This window comes from Urocitellus parryii, chromosome 1 (genome assembly GCF_045843805.1).
Source record: "Urocitellus parryii isolate mUroPar1 chromosome 1, mUroPar1.hap1, whole genome shotgun sequence".
NCBI classification, from domain to species: Eukaryota; Metazoa; Chordata; class Mammalia; order Rodentia; family Sciuridae; genus Urocitellus; species Urocitellus parryii.
In genome coordinates, this window is record NC_135531.1 from 27,963,473 (window position 1) to 27,984,004 (window position 20,532).

Sequence of the window (20,532 nt, forward strand, 5' to 3'; positions counted from 1 at the left end):
TGTAGGCTGACTCATATAAGATACTCATTAACTTGCATCTGCCAGCCTCTGATGTTCATTTCTGAGCTAAAAGTTGACATGAAACCACAGGCTGAAAATTCATTTGTAGCTTTCTCCACTGATTAAAAGTTTGGCATATAAATTCAAGGTTTTCTTTCATTTTCTCAGGAGATTAAATATTATTCAGTAAATGACTTCTATTGGCCTTGCTTTATTCAGAGATATGTCATAAACTCTCCCTTGTTATGTATATGGATTATTTTCATACAATATAAACTCTTCTAGAAGTTAGCCATTGTGTTCACCTAGAAAAATGCCTAGAAAACAAGTAGGCATTTCATATATATTTGGTGAAGGAATAGCTATTTAAATATCTTAATGATTTTATATATTTCATAGAATTGGCATAATTTGTTTACCTTTCTATTCCTAGACATTTACTTCATTTCTATCCTTCCTCTGACATTTTCAATAGAGTGCTTTAAGAAAACTGATGATGTACTCAAATGAAATACAGGGGAAGGGTTTAGTAGAATATGCAGGCATACTAGAGGGAATTTTTGCCAACAAAAAATCTTAATGGCAAAACCTTCTTATCCATCTTGGGCATGAAAGTCACAGGATTAGTGCTGACATTATTCCAGAAAAGGTACCTCGTTATTTTAGCACAGTGTCATCTGTAAAAAGCTGTGGCTCACATCAGAGAAAAGCAGTCAAATCATAGAGATGCAACATGGAGGAAAAGATACCCCCCTATCATCTCCCTAGATATCCTGCCTGCACTTCCTGCTCTGGAAAACCAACTTAGTAGTACTGAGACAACAAATTCAATTCTTGGAGGTTTATTTCCTGTAACACTGTGGAAAGTAAAGAAGAGCTTGGAGTTGATCTGAAGGGGAAAAACTTCTAGCAAATCTAATAATAAAATGGGATATAATAAACAGGCTTCTACATAAATATATCTTTCAAATGACTAATTTCTTAGTAGACTTTCTAAAACTTAAGTTACTTGGTCAAACATTGTAAACAATTTAAAGATCTTTTTTTGGTGTATATTGTTAAATTACATTGAAAAAAAAACCCCTCACGTTATTTTTCCTTTCCACTTATAATATTCAAATAATTATTTTAGTTTCCCTCTCTATACCAAGAGCTATGCTTGTCATATTTCATCTTTAATAACTATATTTAATATAGTTATTAGTATTATATATTTGAATACTATACTTATTTGGTTTTTGTTGAGACATTTAGATAAAATATTTTGCCGGATATTTTATCTGAAGTATCTTGCTAATATTGAATCTCATAAAATCAAACTTTCATTTTATCATGTGTATTTTCTCAACTTCATTGCAAATAAAATTTTATTGTTTACTTCCAACCATTTTGATAATTTCAACAACTATGGAATATACTGATGGACTACACTATTATTATTCTACTCCCAACAACTATAATTTCCAAACTTGACTTTTGGAAAACATATTTGAGTGATGATATATACTTGCATGTCAAATAAATACTTGATTACCTTGATGTAGTTGTTAAGTGGAACAAATGGCTCTTCACTGTTAAAAATCAAAATCTTGGCCAGGCACAGTGACCTGAAATTGCAGCAACTTTGGAGGCTGAGGCAGGCGGATAGTGAATTGAGAGCCAGCCTTAGTAATTTAGGGAGGCCTAAGTGACTTAGTGAGACCCTGTTGCAATTACAACATAAAAGGGTGTGGGAATGTAGCTCAGTGATTAAACACTGATACCAAATTTAAAAATGAATACATAAATAAATACAAAACTTGACTTTCCACTCCCACATAAAACCATATTAATATGTCTAGTGGCTCTTCTTAGTAAATGACAACTTCATTTGCTGTTCAAGACAGTCATAAATATATCACTATTTTCTCCACTTCTGTTTTTTTAAATTAAATTAATCATTTATTTTCAACAGATTATTTTAAATCCATTTTTATCATTTTTCTTTCTTTTTCCTTATGCTGTAAAGTCTTATTTTCATATAGCAGCCAGAATTACTAATTCAACATTTCACTTGCATCATGATCCTACTCTTTCACAAACCCTCTTGAAGGTGAAAACAGTGTTGAATTTTAAGGACTCTGAAGCCTACTGCCAGTTTGACCTCATTGTTATATTTCTCTTGTTCACTTGCCTATAGGTGTTCTTTTGTCCTTTCAATGAGGTCTTCTTCCATAAATATCATTTCACCCCACCTCAAAGTCAAGCATGCGCCTTGTACTGGGTCTTTGCTCTGCAGAGCTGTTCCTACTGAAATCCTAACAGCTTGTTCCCTATCTCCTTTGAGCTTTCTACTTTAGTGTCACCATACTAAACAGGCCTTCTTTGACCACACTACTGAAAATAACAGGACTGTTATGGTTTGTATATGAGGTGTCCTCTAAAAGCTTATGTGTGAGACTATTCTAGAAGGTTTACAGGTGAAAAGACTGGGCTGAGAAAGCCTTACCCTAAACAGTGAATTAATCCCCTGACAGGGATTAATGAGGTGGTAGCTTTAGGCTGATAGAGTAGGCCTGGAAGACAGGGGTCATTGAGGGTGTGTCTTTGGAGTATATATTTGGTGAGCTGAGCTTAGTCTCTCTCTGCTTTCTGATGTGATGTTTTGAGTCCCTTCCCTCAAAAGCAATCTTCCGCCATGATGTTCTGTATCACCTCAAGCTCCAAGAAATGGAGCTGGCCTTTCATAGACTGAGACCTCTGGAACTGTGAGTTCTCAAATAATCTTTTTCTCATCTAAAATTGTTCTTGTTAGGTCTTTTTGTGACTGCAAGAAAAGCTGACTAAAACAAGTATCTACCCCCATACTTCTCACTATTCAAATTGCTTTGTTTTTCTTGCGTAGGCTTATATTTTTATCATAATTTTAGATTTATCAAAAAATTGAGAAGATAGTTTATTTTTTTGTACTTCAAAACCCTGTATCCATTTGTGTCTATTTTTAAATTTCACATTAATATGATATGCTTTTATAATTGATGAAAGAATGTTGATATATTAATTATCAATGTCCACAGGTTGTTCAAATTTTCCTAGTTCATAGGTGGCATCCAGGATTCTATCTAGGATAGTACATTTAATTTAGGAGTCATGTCACTTAAGACTCCTCAGGGACAAGATAATTTATTTTTTTTTCTGCTTTTGATAGCCTGGACATTTTTAGGAGTACTGTTCATATGCTGTGTAAGATACTGCTCCATTTACATTTTTCAGATATTATTCTCTAATTAGATTGGGATCAGTGCTTGTGGAGGATGTTCAGATAGGTCAAGTGACTTCTTCATCTCTTCATATCAAGGGTCCTTGTACCCTTTATTTAGCTTTGTTGATATTGGCCTTAATGATCTGGTTGACCTGCTGTTTGTCAAGTTTCTCTAAAGTAGGGGTACTTGTTTCTTCCAATTTCCATTGTGTCCTTTTGGTAAGGAAGCTACTAAGTGCATGCCATGCTTAGAAAGTGGGCATTTATGTTCTTCCTCCATGAAAGCAGAACATCTACAGCAATCACTGGAATCCATCTTTAGAGAGCTTCTTCTCCTATTTTGAGTCTTTAATTATTTCTTAAAGACTTAATTACTCATTTATATCAAAATTAATTTATCAATAAATTATGAATATTTATTTTACCTAATGGTTATGATACTTCTTTTTTTTTATTCTATTACTCAGATAGTTTTAGTTTCATCCACAAGGACTCACTCATTATTTTCTTTTAACATACCCCCATTAATATATATTTTTATTTTGTATAAGAAAGAAAGAGCAAGGGAGGGTGAGAGGGAGGGAGAGAGAATGTGTAATTTCTGGTATATTCCTTACTCTAGTAATAGAATCAGCCATTTCTCTTTGATTCCTAGTTTCTTTTATTGGAAAATGATTTTAGAAATCAAGGTCTGAGCTATAGGTGATATATTGGTACTGTGTGTGGTTCTTTCTAGGCCATCACAGCTGACAGAGCAAAGAATATGCACCTTTGTATAAACCTCACACATATACACTCATTTCTAAATATCAGACTATGTAGCCATCTATATTAAGGTAATCAGTTTACATTGATAACTCCAACTTTTATACAAAGAGATCATTCTGTCTTCTTTCTCTTATCTGTGAATTTCTAGAAGATTAAAACAAGATTAAGAAGCCTGACTCTAAGATCTATTTACTTAATTGATCAGGTCCAGCAAGAGAATTGTCAGCCCACATTCTGTGGAAAACAACTCTACTAACTACACTGCAGTGTATAGGTATGATTCATTTTCTACCTACTCTGAAATGCCCCCAATTTCCAAATATACTGGCATGAGAATTTTGCCCTCTCACTGCCTCCACTGAGTCTGTTTCACCCATTTGTAATGAAACTAAATGCTCATGTCACAATCTGCATTTTATCCAGGGCTGTTCTTCAAGTCTTCATCTCCAAAGCACCTTTTTCTTTTCTTTTCTTTAAAAAAATTTTTAAATTGTTTACATTATTTTTTCTCTTCATAAACTTTTATGTAAAGTTTTATGAGTTTTGATAAATGCACAATTTGGAACTCACCACAATACAGAAAAGTTCCATCACCCAACACTTTCCCTATATTTCACCTACTAAGCCCTCCTATCCTGCTCCACAACCTTTGGAAACTGTGGTGATATTAGGGTTTCCTAATTTGGACTCTTTCAGAAAGGCACAGAATTAGAATCATTAAGTGTGTAGCATTGTCAGACTAGAGACTATCACTTAGTATTTTGCATTTAAGTTTTCTCACTTTGTGTGTGTGTGTGACTCAAAAGCTCATTTCTATCACTAAATAACATTCTATTTTAGTAAATGTCACAATGTTTATACTTGTTCACCTAGTAAGCCACCTAGCAAGCCACCTAGCAAGCCACCTAGCAAGCCACCTAGCCACCTCTTTCTTTTTGGTTTTGAGAGATTATAAGTAAAGGTTAGATAAACATTAATATACAGGTTTCTGGGTATGAATTCTTTTTCCATCATTGTGTACATACCTAGAACTGTGCCTTTTGTGTTACATGTTAAAACAAAGTTTCCTTTTGTAAAAACAAAACAAAACAACAACAATAATAACAACAACAACAAAAAGAGCTTCAAATAGTTTTCCAAATTGCCTGGTCCATTTTGCATTCTCTCCAGCAATAAAGGATAATTCCTACATCCTTGCCAGCATTTGACATTTGGATTTTAGACACTCTTATATGTGTATTATAGCATTTTAAATGCAATTATCTAACTGCCAATGATTTTGAGAATATTTGCATGCTTATTTTTCATCTGTATTTCCATTTTGCTGATGTATCTTTTCAGATAATTTTCAGACCTTTGGTTCACATTTTAATTCTTTTGGGTCTTTCTGTTGAATTTCAGGGATTTTTTTATATATTTACATAATTGACCTGTATCGTGTATATTTTATTCACAACTTTGCCTATAATTTTATTCTCTTAACAGAGAAGATTTGTTTTTAATTTAAAGAAGTCCATCTTATCAATTGTAGTGTTCACCAAATTATACTATTGATGCTATATCTAAAACTCTACCAAACACAAGGTCACTGAGGTATTGATTGTCCTGTATTTTATTTCAGAAATTTTATACTTTATAATATTAAATTTGTTATCTTGGATCCATTTTGACTTAGCTGATATGAAAGGCTTATGGGTTTTATGTAGATTAACTTTTAGAGAATTTTTTTTTAATTTTTTGGATAAGCTTTTAATTGTCGATTTCTTGCTCATGGTTGCCTGATTGTTCTCACACCTTTTGTTAAAAAGACTATCCTTTCCTCATTGAATTGCCTTTGCCCAGTTGGATGTGGATTACCCTTGGCTTTATTTAGCCTGATTCCATAATGCATGTTATATTTTTGGAATCACCAAATTGAAATTTTTTTCTAGTTTCCAGTGTTTAAGAACATATTAACAAAAAATATCACCATTTACTGGAGATGATATCAAATTCTACTTTCCCCCAAGCTAATTATGATTTGTTATCCAAATTTCTTAAGCAGGCCATAAACCTATACTTGCTTTCCTATCAGTTGTCTTTCCATCTCTGACACTAGCTAAAACCATTAATACAGAAAGTATATATCCAAATTAAAATGGATACAATATAATATCCCTTTCAGCTTTCTTCTTTTTCACCTGGGTTGTTACAGTCTTGTGTTGCATTAGTTTAACTGATGTAATAGAAACTTTGTGACCTTCAAAAAGCACATTTTTGTGGTAGGAACAAAGGTAAATTTTGATTCCTTGATACTTATTCAGGCAGTGGGGTTAGTATTAGAGAAAAATTGTTGGCCTATGTCCTTTTAATTGAAACTGGATGTGTGTTTCCATGTGCTATAGAAAGCCATAGATCATTAATTTGTTTAATCTAGTTCTATTATCATAGATAATGATTTTTTTTTCTCAGAATCTGGCAATGGTTGTTGGTACATTTTAAGAGTCTATCCTTCCATTTATCTCTTTATATTCTATGACACATATGCCATTATTGTTATTTTGATAAGTTATTATTAAAACCTTATTTCCCAACTGTTCTTATCATACTAGTTTATGCTGTCAATTTTCTAGGGAAGGTTTAAAAACTAAATTTTTAAATCCAGAAGTTCACTGATGATACCAAATAAAGACTGTTCACATGATGCTGGAAGCTCATGTTTCTGAAATATAATATTGTTTTCCTTGAACCAATTTTGTGCTCTTTATTTAGATAAAAATGAGATAATGAATTATAGAACAATAGTGTTAGGCATAACATTCTAGGAAAAAAATCTATAACTGATTGTAGGAAACTTAAATATGTATATATTAAATAAACATAAACTAATAATGAAATATGTATATAAGTATATATATTCACACAAACATATTTTTACACAATAAATGTCTCAATTATCAATTACCATAAAAAAGATTTTTCTAAAAACATATTTGCTATAAAAAGATTATTGATTTTAAAAGATCCATAATTTTGGTGTCACACATATTGGCTGAATATGTTCTTTATATATTTATCATTTATTTAAGTTGTGAGACTTTTTTCTAACAAATGATCGAAGAGATAAAGAAAAGAGAGTTGGGAAGATTACAGGAATCAAATAATCTGAAAATATATGCATAACTTTTCCAAGACACAAAATTACAGGTAAAGAAATGGTTTTGCTTCAACTCTGCAAAACTGAGACATGTCGTATTAAAATATTTAAAAAAAAAACTCAGGGATGTAATGTCTTATGATTCTTTATCAAAGCTTTTCTTGAAGATCACTACTTTAATATATTTGAAAATTCATTGTTGATTACAAACAGCAAAATGATAAGACAGCAAAATTAATCACACACACTTGCTTTATATGTACCTTTCATCTGAGAAAATTTGCCTAAAAATAGGAATGAAATACCTTATCTGAATTAAAAACATACAAATGTGCATTTACAAGGAAAAGAATATGAAAGAATACAATTTAATTTTAGATGTGCAGTTTATATGCTAAACAATCTACTTAATTACAAAAACGAACATTTTTTCTTGATTCATAAATAACCAAAAAATTTCTTTTAAATGCAATTGAACATAATTAAGGGTACAAGGGAATAATAATAAAACAATTTTCGGTTTTTAAAGTTAACAAGATTGCAGTGAATTCCCTGATTATAAAATCAAAGTTAATCCAAATTTAAAATATTGTACTTCATCATACATCTGATAGCATTTATTTATCAACAGAAACATGATTAAAATGCAAAGTATTTAAGGCTGATAGAGATAATTAAGCATAGAAATTTTGGTAGTCAGCTTGTTGCTATTGAGTGAATAAAGACTATGAGGAATTTTTAATAAACCTCATGGGATAAGAGCTTGCTAACTTTAAAATCAAAAGCAGCAGAAAACCTTTTAAAATGTGCACTTTTATCCAGAGCCAAGGAATGTACAGGTATTAAATTAGCCACAAGAGAGCTGTACTAATGTTCCCTAAATGTGAAACAAATATGTGAAGAGTTATGAGAAAAATAAAGGTATTTAATGAAGGGGATGTAAAGTTCATATAAACACTCTATAAATTATACCAATCACTACTGAAGTTCATACTTAATCACATTTGATGCAAATGCTTGTGAATATTAATCATATCACTGAAGGTTTTTTCATTTTTATAGGAAGCAAAAACATGCCCCATTCTTTCAGAAAAGATATTTTCTCCTAGGTAAATTTTTCCATTTATTTATTACCTTGTTTATGCAACAGAATAGAAAGTCAATCTCAAATGGAATACTGGATTCAAAATGGGGGTATCTATATTAGCATTAATCTATTAACCAGTTAGTTTAATACATATCTGTCAACTATTTTATGTGCAAGACACAGATGTACACAAAATATATCATATCATGTAAGTTACATTGCAGCTAAGAGAAACAAGCATATTATACACTAAATAAAAATTATATTAAAAGTTGTCAAAAACAATGTGAAGAATATACAGAGTAGAAGAAAAGTAAAAGAAACTATAATGTGGTAAACTATCTTTTGAAAGATTTTTTTAAGAGACTTCAAAAAAGTAGAATATTATGAAGAAACAGGGAAACAAGAAGGGGATACCTTTGATGAACTAAGTAAACTGATCAAGGTCAGAGTGTCTAAAGGCAAGTGCTGTTTTTACTGAGGCTGGCTTTGAACTTTCAATCCTTCTCGCTCAGCCTCCAGAACCACTGGAATTACATTTTTTTTTTTTTTTGCCACCATGCCTGGCATGAAGGCAAGTTTTAAAACACATAAAGGAAGCTTCAGGTTAATACATATAGAGTAATATCACTGTGTCATAGTTGATTCTGGTTGCTATTACAACTTATCATAGAATGAACAGTTTAAATAGCAAACATTTATTTGTGACAGCTCCAGAGAATGAGGAGTCAAGGTCAAGGTGTCCGCAGATCTGGGGCATGATGAGGACTCTCTTGGTTTGCATTTTGCAGTTTTCTTATAGCGCCCTTACCCAGCTGACAGTCACAAAAGAATTCCGTCTCCTTGATGTCTTTGTAGAGGCACTAATCTCATTATGAGGGTTGCATCTTTAAGGCCTGATATAAATCTAATCACTTCCTGAAATTCCTACCTTCTAATAATATTATCTCGGGTGTTAGGATCTCAACTTATGGACCTTAATGTGATACAAACATTCAGTCCATATTTCCACTACAGCCCCTCCCCAATCCATGACTTCCACATGTATAGTATGTACATTTTATCCCCAAAGTCCCAAGTATCTTAAGACATTTCATTAGTAAATCTGTAGTCAAGTCACAAAACTCATCTATTATGATATAAATCAGATATGAGTGAGATTAAAGAATGATATATTCAAAAGTAAAATTTCTCTTTAACTGTGAACCTGAAAAATCAAGCAAGTTATGTCCTTTCTCACTACAGTGATGGAGAAAGCACAAGTCAGACCATCTCAGTGCAAAAGGAAGAAATAGGGAAGAAGGAATGGATAGAAAGCAGAACAATCAAGAAAAAGAAGCCAAAGACAGGTGTCAGATTTCCAGATTCAGCATGATTTTGCAGGGGATTCTTGCAAATAAATAATGTGTGGGTTTTCCCACTTTTGCATCTAATAAGTACAGGCTAAGGAAATCCATGGGAGATGCTTACAAAGTTGTAGCACTTCAGTCTCCTTTTGCATAAGGGTAAAGTGGCTCCAGTCACCAGAGGACATGGTTCAAAGACAGTTGCAGGTAAAGGCTATGAGAAACTAAAGAATTCCAAAATTGTAGTATATGTGTGGCCATATTAAAGGATCAAAGGGATTTATAGTACAGACTCTGCTTTCACATCAAAACACTTCTTTGTATGCTGTGCTCATTCCTTTCTGAACTAGAACAACAGACTCCAATTGATCTCTCCCTTAACCAAATCCCTTTCCTACTTTTTAGGCTATTTTCTATTTAAACGCCAGATTGATCTTTTCTAAATATATTATGTAAAAATCTTTGAACAGCCTTTCATTTCACTGGAAATGAATGTGAATTTCTTCCTCTAGTTTTGCAAGGCCTATGGGACCTTGACCCCTGCCTGAATCTCTGGATCCAGTTAATACAGATAGACATTTTGTTCAAAGGCCTACAGTCTGCATGAAGGGTGCATCTAAGTTAAAATATGCCACAGATCATTTAGAGTGATATTCAATGTCTCCTGCAAATGTGGTTATCAAGGTCAATGGAAAAAATAATTTCTTCCCATGGGAAGAAATCAAGGTAACCAGTGTAATCAGCTAAGGAATTTGTTGTTTTATATAAGTGAAGCATCAGCTTCCTTGAAATTCTCTTGCTGCTAATTTTTCATTTCACCATGGCCAATCTACCCACTACTGGGTAGGTTCTGCAGTAGTGGTGATTAGATATTATTTTTCCTCCCACAAGATATTTTCTAAGTACTAGTTGTTAATTTGGATATTTATTAAAGAATTTTAACTTGATTGTGGGTAAATTTACCAGTTACCCCATAGCTCTCAAGATTATGTTTAGCTATAACAGCCCTGATGAATGACAGTTATTATCAACTGATATTTCAGATTCAGAAAATGATGAGGTTTAGGATTTTTTTTACTGGGGAGTGTTTTTGCAATCATGTATATGTTTTATTATAAATCATACCTTTTTTAAAAGTAATAGATTTGGGAATTAAGTGACATAGGTATGATGGACAGAGCTGATAGTTTTGCACTGTAGCAAACATCTATAACAATACTTGCTAGTCTCCATTCTCTTTTCTGCTATACTGGGCTCATATCTCTGAATTCATTTAGATTGTATTTAGTTTACTTTAGCTATCCTTATGTATATATTAGAAGATATCAATATCCCCCTAATTATCTATGTGTTATATGAATTTTTAATGGTGGTTCACTGCTTTATAATAGAAAAATTATATATAAACTTAAATAGCAGTCAGAATAGATTTTTAGTCTACAGGTTGTGTGAAAGTGTGACACAACTTAGTAAAACCATTTTCTCTCCTCCTCTTCAGGAGATACAGACAATACATTGAATTTGACATCCTTCTGAAGTAGCAGATAATGAGGACTTACCATTGTCTACCATTATTCATCTGGACCTACATCTTGCACACAGTTGACACCATCCCATTACAAGAAAACGGTAGCAGTTACTTACCCAGCCAGAGGATAGTGAGCTTGACAAAAGATGATGGTAAAATGCTTCGTCGCACCAAGCGTGGCTGGATGTGGAATCAATTCTTCTTGTTGGAAGAGTACACAGGTACAGACACACAATATGTAGGCAAGGTAAGGACTTTGATATGAGAATTCCAAAACTTGAAAGTGATAGCTGTTTATTTATTATTTGTACCAATTTTCCCCACAACTAATAATTATTCAGAAAAAAATTGCTTAAATATGATGTTTGAAAAGCATGCTCTTGCAGATTATTTCAGAAAGGTAGTATGTGGAATGTGATGTATTCACATGCCCATTTTATATCACTATCTGAAAAAAGAATCAAAATAATATAGCTCATGTGTGGCCTTGGTTCAGTGTTAATGATGACATATGAATTGATTCTATATGTATTCATTCTAAAGAACACTTTCCTTGAAATGTTATTTGAAATTATGATAACTGTCTGCTATATAAGAAAAAAAACAAATCACAATTTTAGTATACCATAACATTATTAAAATATAGTGGTATCTATAAATGACTAGTTCATCATAAGAATAGCATGTTCTGTGTGAGAAGTAAATTATTTCTAGATGCTTCCATATCTTAATATCAGACTGAACTACTTCCTGACTATAATCCAGACTAAAAGTTTAAAGGCAGAAGGAAGAAGAAAAGACAAAAGAAGGCGAAAGAAGACACTATCTTTAGGGAAGTATACCTTTATGTTAATAGCAGCAACATGAATGGTTTCTCATCAGCAACCAATAACAAATGGTAATTGAAAATGTATAACTCACTTCCTCATGTCTTCCTTTTGTGTTTAAAAAGATCCTTCTCTTTATTTCATGCATTACCTATTTTGTCAATTCATTCTTATTTATTTTTTCTTTAGTGGCACAACCTATCTGTCATTTCTTACCAATCTTATTAATTCTATTCTATACTCAGGACAATTCATTTTTTCACCCTGATTATATTTGATTTATACCCAGTGCTGAGGTGTTACCCAATTATGAGAATAAGCATGTAAGTAAACATAAATACTAACATTATACACAGACCATATATTTATTTTTCTTGATTCTTGAACAAAAATCCTAGATGGAATTCTAATAATTGGACTATCGACTCACTGACACCAGGTGAATACATTAGAATAATCCCAAAATAAAAAAAAATAAAATAAAAGAGTACCTGATAGCACAAAGTTATAGCTTTCTATATCAACCCAGAAGTGCATTTATTCTGTGAAATTGCTTAAATATTGGTCTACTTCTTTATTTGTGTGTGGACAATATGCTTTTCAAATGCAGCCTCCCTTTCCAGAAGCCCATTTTTCCACTTCTTTTGATATATCTCCTCTGGTTCCATAGGTCATCTCACTTGACCCTTCAGTTCACTGGCTGCTCTTTTCTCTGTTATTTCTCCTCGGGTTAGTCATATGGCATCCTCCAGCATCCCTCATTTAACATCACTCTTCACACCATAGTTATTAACTAACGTGAAGACGTTTCCAGTTCAACAAGCAGACATTTGTGTCTAAGGACTTGAAATTGCCTCATGATTCCTTTTCTAAGGCAGGGTATAAAGGACACATTCAGATCACAGGACCTTACTACAGAAATAGTTTCATCCTTGGAGACTCACAGATACAGAAAAATAGCCACTGATAAAAAGAAATACTCATAATCTCAAGACTGTTAAGGCACTACTACAAGCATTTGATTTTAGTTGAAAACAAAAATGCTTCCTTCGGAACAATGAGTTGATTAATTTGTATGTTGACTGCATTGCTACATGAACAACTTAAAATACACAATATGTTTTAAATCTTTAGGTACTACTTTCCTTATTTTTAATAAATTATATAATCTCTTACAAATGATTACTAAAAGTAGGTGACCAATCTGTTTTGTTACTTTTCATAAAATGTTTTATCATTTGTTTTAGCCAAGTGACATTTTTTAAACCCATGAACAAATTTAAGATGTTTAATTTGTTTGTCTTTTTAACCTCAACAAACAGATAATAAGTCAAAAATAGAAAACTCATTATGATTATGAGAATTTTCATTTAATGAGAATAATTAAGCCAAACATATATGTTCACTTTTTAATTTTTTCCATGTAAAATCTACATATATGGAAAAAGTCTTCAACAAAATAAGACACCCAATTCTTTCTCAGTTTTGGTGTAGAACCAGATTTTACATCTGCCCTTACTACATATGTAGTTCACTGTAGAAGTGGGATACTAACCACTTTGGAGCCTTTGTTATTAGGAGCTTATTCACGCTAGCCTACCCTGTTCTCATTACTTTTAACTTCATTAGTTACATGCCTATACAGAAGCTAACAGAGCCCTTGACCCAGAACATAGAGAAACACAAGAATTCTAGTAAAGACTGAACCTCTCGAACACCACAAAGACAGTGTCTGTGACCATATTGCTGCTGGTTGTCCTGGTAAACTAAACTTTTATCCTTCAGAATCTACTGCACTGGAGGCATTACGCCTTGTGAAGTTACACCTGCCAAATTCACCACGCACCAGGACTGGAAAGAGACAGGAAGTTTCTAATGAAAAAAATTATATTTCTTATATTGTATTTCTTATAATTTTATAGTTTGGTTTCAGTTTTTGTACATACTACGTAACACAGAAAATTAAAAACAAAACATTTATTTACAGGTGATATAAAATTAAGTAAAGTTGGAATAACAAATAATCTGAATAGAAACTAAGGTTTCATCATAAATATAAAAGAAGCAATTAAAGAATGAACAAAATAACAGCAGCAAATTTAATCTTTACATATATGAACACCCACAAATATGCAACTTACAAGATTTGATCCTGATTGTGGCATTTGAAACGGTATAGAATTTATGTCATTTAGTTTTCTAACCCTCAGATTTTTGTTATATTAAATCAATTGCCATTAAAATTTCTTTTATTCTAAGATTCTGCTATTTTCTAGGCTTTTGTAAGAATCTGCTGATGTGGGCAGGAGGATTCAGTAAAAATGTTCATGTAAACAAATTTAAGAAGGTAGGATTGAAAGCAGAGGAAAAATGCCTAATCTAATGTGTCAGAGATTTACTAATACTCTTTTATGTAACAAGATAATCCTTTATTTCTTACTCAAAATAATTTCAAAGTCACAATTGCCATCTAGTTCCTCTTCTATCTGAACAGAGACATTTCATTGAAATTTTTATGCAGAATAATAATATTGAACAAGAGAGAAATGAATAAAATTTAGCAAGAAGTATGGCAAGGGCTTTTACTCTTTTGTTGAAGAATCTTTACATGTACTTTTGGTGTGTATGTGTGTGTGCACACGCATGCAAGTGTGCATGTGTGCTTGGGTTAAAATCCAGGGCCTAGCATAAGCTAAGTAAGTGCTCTACATCTGAACTTCATGCCCAGTCCACATGAGATTATTTGTTACATTTGAACAAGATCCTAAAGAACTTTTGCTTATTATGGATCAACAATCAAGTTATATGTCCAGTATTAAGAATTGGACAGAATTTCACTCTGATTTAAATATAGGCTTGCTAAATCACATTTATTGTATGAAGAGATGCTAGCTTTCCAGACATAACTGATATAGCACTAAATCTTGAAGGAAAATGTTAATATTCTTTAAATTTTTATGAATATTAATTTAATTGACTATTATATTTTAATTTGAACATCTGTATTTAGAACTAGTTTTGTTCAGGACAGGGAGTGTGGTGGTCAATGGCCTGCCTACAGTAGCCAGCATAAGAATATAATAGGATCTGTGTTACAGAGTGAGTTCTGAAGTCCTCATAGATTTACTTCAGAAACTTCCACTATTCCATAACTGAAATAATCATGACTATAATCAGAAAATATAAAAGGGGTGTTTATCATTGATCAAGTGCTGTATATTTGGTTATAATAGATTTTGTTGTCATTGAAAACAATGTGAAACACAGGTAACAAATATGAAATGGGAGAAAGGATACAGTCAGTCTTGTTTGTATTTGATTGGGTATCAAAATTCACATGATTCTTTCATGCTCTCTCATGAGGATACATGCACTAAATACTAATATATCCCTAAAGCATATATAATATATTGGAATGAATGGGAATTTTTTCTTAGGCTTTTAAGATACGGCACTTTGATGTGTATAAGTATCAGCCAGAGGAGAAATCAAAGACTGAAATAAAGTCTCAAATTTACTAAGGGAAATCAGATGATTTTGATGGTATATTATAGTACTTTTTAGAATCTAAATAAAATATTTTTATGAAGGTTTTAGAATGTCATTATTTATGGTGCAGGACATGTAGCAGCAACTTTTTATTTGTGAATGTGTCATATTTCAAAATTCTCTTTATATGTTGATTGCTTAAAACTCAAAACACATGACAAAAATACCAAACATTATAGCCCTTTATAACCAGACTCCCAAGATAGTCTATAAAAGCTGGGTCTGGTGGTGCAGCCTGTAATACTAGCAGCTCCAGAGGTTGAGGCAGGAGGATTATGAGTTCAATGTCAGCCTCAGCAAAAGCAAGATGCTAAACAACTCAGTGAGACCTTCTTCGTAAATAAATACAAAATAGGCCTGGGGATGTGGCTCAGTGGTCATGTGCCCCTGAGTTCAATTCCCAATTCCTCAGAACCAAAAAAAAAAAAAAAAAGATAGTCTACAAAGATTTGTTTCACACTGAGTTCTATTAAAAAAAAATCTGCGTGTAAAAGGCAAAAGACTTATATGATCTGAAGAGAAACCATATTCAGAGATAGAATAAATTATGGTACAATGGTGTAGGAATTGTAATGCAAAAATAAAAAAGACCAGCATAAGTAAAGAATTTACCATTACTTCTGGCATATTAATTGAATAAATAATATGCATTCATTTAAAAAAAATCCGCAATTAAAGTTGAACCAGTCTTCTAATATTTACTACCAATAGTCTTATTGCCAGTACTGCATTACCATTTTACCAGACCAACCACTGCATTTCATCACACTAAACTAATATTTTAATTTTAAATTCTCAAAAACATATTACCCACTTTTTCTTTCTTTTTTTTTAAAAAATGACATAATAAGTGTCCTAATTTATGGTGTATAATATAGTGTTTTGCCATATATTTATATTGTATTATGGGTCAAAATCATTGTGATTTGCATATTTTCCTCTCAGATATTATTTCTTCACAGTGAAGCACTAAAACACCTCTTGTCTAACTACTTTAAATACACAGTTTATTATTCTAAAACAGTTTTTTGAATAATACCTATCTCTTGTAATTTTATAGAAAATCAATCTAAATTTACTTAAATAGAATTAAGTGTTCAATGGTCTCACATGTTCCCACGTATGTTCTATGCACCCCTAATCCTTGGTTCTATTTAGCATGAAATATTTCTTCTTCTATGCACCTATCTATTTCTTCATCATGTCCACAGATCACATTTATTGTATGAAAAGATGCTAGCTTTCCAGACATAACTGATACAGCACCAAATCTTGAATAACTGATCCCTTTTCCAGAATCTCCTTCCTTGGGGTATCACTAAAGAAAACCCATCTTCATTCTTCCTAGCTAGTATTTTCTCAAAGAATGGTAAGTTTATAAAAATCATAGTCATGGAATATTTCCATTACTGTCTTCTATCTTTCATTATTTTCTTCTAGAATTTGTGTACTTGAATCTGCTTTAGACCCAAATGGTTTTTTTTTTCCTTTCCTCAAATGTTTAACATCATTTGTTTTCTCAAAAATAATATTTAGTTGGTATTTCAAAACTTTTTTGAGGTGGTGGGTATTTATTAGTCAGTATCCTGAGAGATTATACTATGTAAAACAAAACAAAAAATTAGATAACATTAACCAGAAATACATTCACTTTCCCCTTTATATGAAACAGCAAATTCAGACATTCTCAGCAAATGATGTTAGTTTTTGCTGTTCTTGTAATTTTCCCTCCTTATTCCCCTTACTTTCAAGGTCCCTAAATGCATTCACACCCCTGTCATTTTCCCATATTGTCTCAAATACCACATACTTTAAAATGATTTCAACTAATAATAATCACTATTCCTAATAGACATTATTTTAAAGTAGTATGTAGAATTTAAGAAGACAAAGCCAATTTGGTCTGAATTAGGATTTGCAGTACTCCGACATACACCTGATTCTAAAAATTAAGTGAACTTTTTTTTTTGTTTTATTTATTGTTAGAATATAAGTAACTGTGAAACTATTTTAAAAATATGAAGTGGCAGAATATTATTAGTATGACTATTAAATTATATGTGTAAATTTTCATCACAGCGTCACTGGTTTCAGTACTATTGAACTCTTTCTAATATTACAATATTCTCTCCTCCTTCAAATTTGAGAGGGTCAGATCCACTATTACTCATTAGGAAGGAACAAGGAAGGAAGGAGGGAAGAAAGGAGGAAAAGGGAATTGAAATAGCAGAAGTAGTACTTCCTCTAGAAGTGTTTAGAGGGAAAAATGGGGAAAATATTTACACACAAGAACATCAGATATTATTATTGTCATTATTATTTTATAACTATAAAATATCACTATAAAACAATATATGTTACCTATAAAAAACCATGTGCAGTGAATTTTTAAAAAAGGATGAAAATACTAAGATAACTACAATCATACCACAAAAGATTAAAATATTTAAATATTAATTCTATTTACTGAATATATTCTTTAATATTGTGAGTTTTCTGTTTCTTATACTTTTTTCCTGCCTTTCTCAGATAATGCTACATTTTTGCATATTGTTAAAATGTTGAAATAAGCTATGATATATGTTAAAATTTTTGTTTTGTTTCTAATTTTATATACACATACACATACCTGTGCACACAAACATCTTTGTGAAGGTTTTGTACTAAAAAAATCTTTGTATATTATAAATTACTGTATTTAAATTTAAATTAATGAAGTGGAAATTCTTAAAAGTTAAAATAAGAATTTTAAGACTTTGAATATATTAACTAATTGTACCTCAGAAAATTTATAACTCTTCTATACCACTAGCATTTAATCAATGCACTAACATAGCACATTAATGTTTTGCATATTAATTATAAGCTTCCAACTGCATTTTAATGTTCATTGTATTCCTGTGTAGTATTATTAATGAGTGTGAAATGGAAAACCTGAAATGTGAAACCCTAGAAGGAGGAGTAAGAAGACTTCACCTCTTCTTAAACAATTTTTTCCTGTATAAAATAAACAAAATACTATTATTCTGGCCTAATATGGGAAAGGCCTACCAAACATGAAACTTGTGTTCAGAGTAAAATAGACATATTTTAATTTATTACCTAATTCACTGAATTCTTTGTTTTGTTTTGTTTTAGAGTGTGTGTGAGTGCGTGTGTGTGTGTGTGTGTGTGTGTGTGTTAATTACTTTAAATTCCAACCAGGAGATTCTGCCTATGAGCAAGATCCCCAGTTCCTGTTTTTAAACAATCATCATTTTTATAAGGGTCTGATAAGTTGCCAAGGCTGTCCATAATCTTGTAATCCTACTGCCTCAGCCTTCCAAGTAGAGGGGATTACAGGTGTACACCACTGCTCCTGGCTAAGATTAAATCACTAATAAATTCTATGGTGCCTAATTTGACACTAGAATTATTCTCAATTAATAATGTATGCAAACTTGCTCCTTTTGTTTAGGAATTATTATGCTTCCTGTTTCCAAAGAACAAAGACTTTTGTTCCAGATAAAAATGTTTCAACTGTACTCATACAAACTTTTTGAAGTTTGTCCTGAGCAAATCTTAAACAATTAAGGACCACAGAACTGAACTGTTGGTATTTATGGAAATGGTGTAAAGAAGGTACACTAAAACTATCAAAGTTTTACACTAAGTATATGAGGTATTTGAAGTCACTCTCAATATGCAATTGAAGGTTGGGAATTTGGCTGAAGTGGTAGTACACTCACCTGGCATGCGTGAGGCACTGGGTTCGATCCTCAGCACCATATAAAATAAAATAAAGATATTGTCTCCACCTAAAAAAACTAAAAATTAAATATTTTAAAAATATGCAATTGAATATATACATAGCTTAATTTATACAGTAAATACTCTTATTTCAAAGTCAGAGTTTCCTAGGAATGTGATTATAATAAATTATCATATTCAGAAATAAACATTAAAAACAAAGGGACAAAGATGAGTTTAAGATTAGTAGGCAAATAGTGACTCTGCAAATCTAAGATAAAAAGATATACATTGCAGCCGGGTGTGGTGGTACACACCTGTGATCACAGGTTTGAGGCTCAGGAGGCTAAGGCAGGAAGATCTCATGTTCAATGCCAGCCTCAGTAAAGGTGAGGAGCTAAGCAACTCAGTGAAATTTTGTCTCTAAATAAAATAAGAAATAGAGCTGGGAATGTGGCTCAGTGATTGAGTGCCACTGAATTCAGTCCCTGGTACCGCCACCCAAAAAAGATATACATTATTTGTACTTAAGCAATTTTTGAAAAATTGATGCTCTTAATTTTTCTAAAAACAAATGTTTTATAATGAAAAATTATAATCATCTTACAGGGTTTATTCTATTGGTCATAGTTTATAATTAATATTCTATAGTCTTAGGAAAATATGATGCTAATATTCAATTATCTATCCTTGTAATTTTTTATCTCCCTGTTCAATTCTTACTGGGAGTAGAAATTTAAAACCTACATTGTTAAATTTCTTTCTACTTTTGTCTATTTTTAAAATTATTTTTATGCAGCTATTAGGTGTATATCCAATTATTTTTCTTGCGTTTGTGATTAAGTGGTCTTTCATCATTATGAAATTCTGCCCTTTATCTGTAATAACACTACTAAATTGATTTCATTTCACCTGAGGCATGTGTTTGTATCCTTTATCTTTTGTCATCCTTTAGCTCTCAGCATTTTTCTGTATAATTGTCTTTGAAAAGCAGCTGCCATGATTTATTGAAATGCAAATAGTTCATGGTTGGTTTATACATTTTTGTGAAGTTTGGCAATCTTTGATATATAACTGGCAGTTTATTCATATATGCACAAATTTTCTTAGCTTTTGTGTATCTGAAAATATTCTATTTAACTTTCATTTTTTGAAAGATATTTTAATGACTATAGAAACATGTTAACCTGACCATTTTATTTTCCTTATAGCATATTATATTGTTGCTGCCTTGTGCTGTGGATTCTATTATTTTTAAATAATAAGTCCATCATTATATTTTTCTTGGGGTGAGGGGATGGTACCAGGAATTAAACCCACT

At 31.8% G+C, this 20,532-nt stretch overlaps 1 protein-coding gene across 2 annotated transcripts in view; it reads left to right on the top strand.

Annotated features, from left to right (window-relative positions):
• The first annotated feature begins 11,125 nt into the window (after positions 1-11,125).
• The window catches only part of LOC113186243 (cadherin-9), a 99,044-nt gene continuing 89,637 nt past the window's right edge, over positions 11,126-20,532 (top strand). Inside the window, exon 1 of one of the 2 annotated variants that reach the window (XM_026393638.2) lies at positions 11,126-11,353. In XM_026393638.2, the coding sequence (XP_026249423.1) occupies positions 11,126-11,353 (228 nt within the window). The remainder of the gene's footprint in view (positions 11,354-20,532) is intronic. The other variant, XM_026393639.1, reaches the window with a different exon arrangement.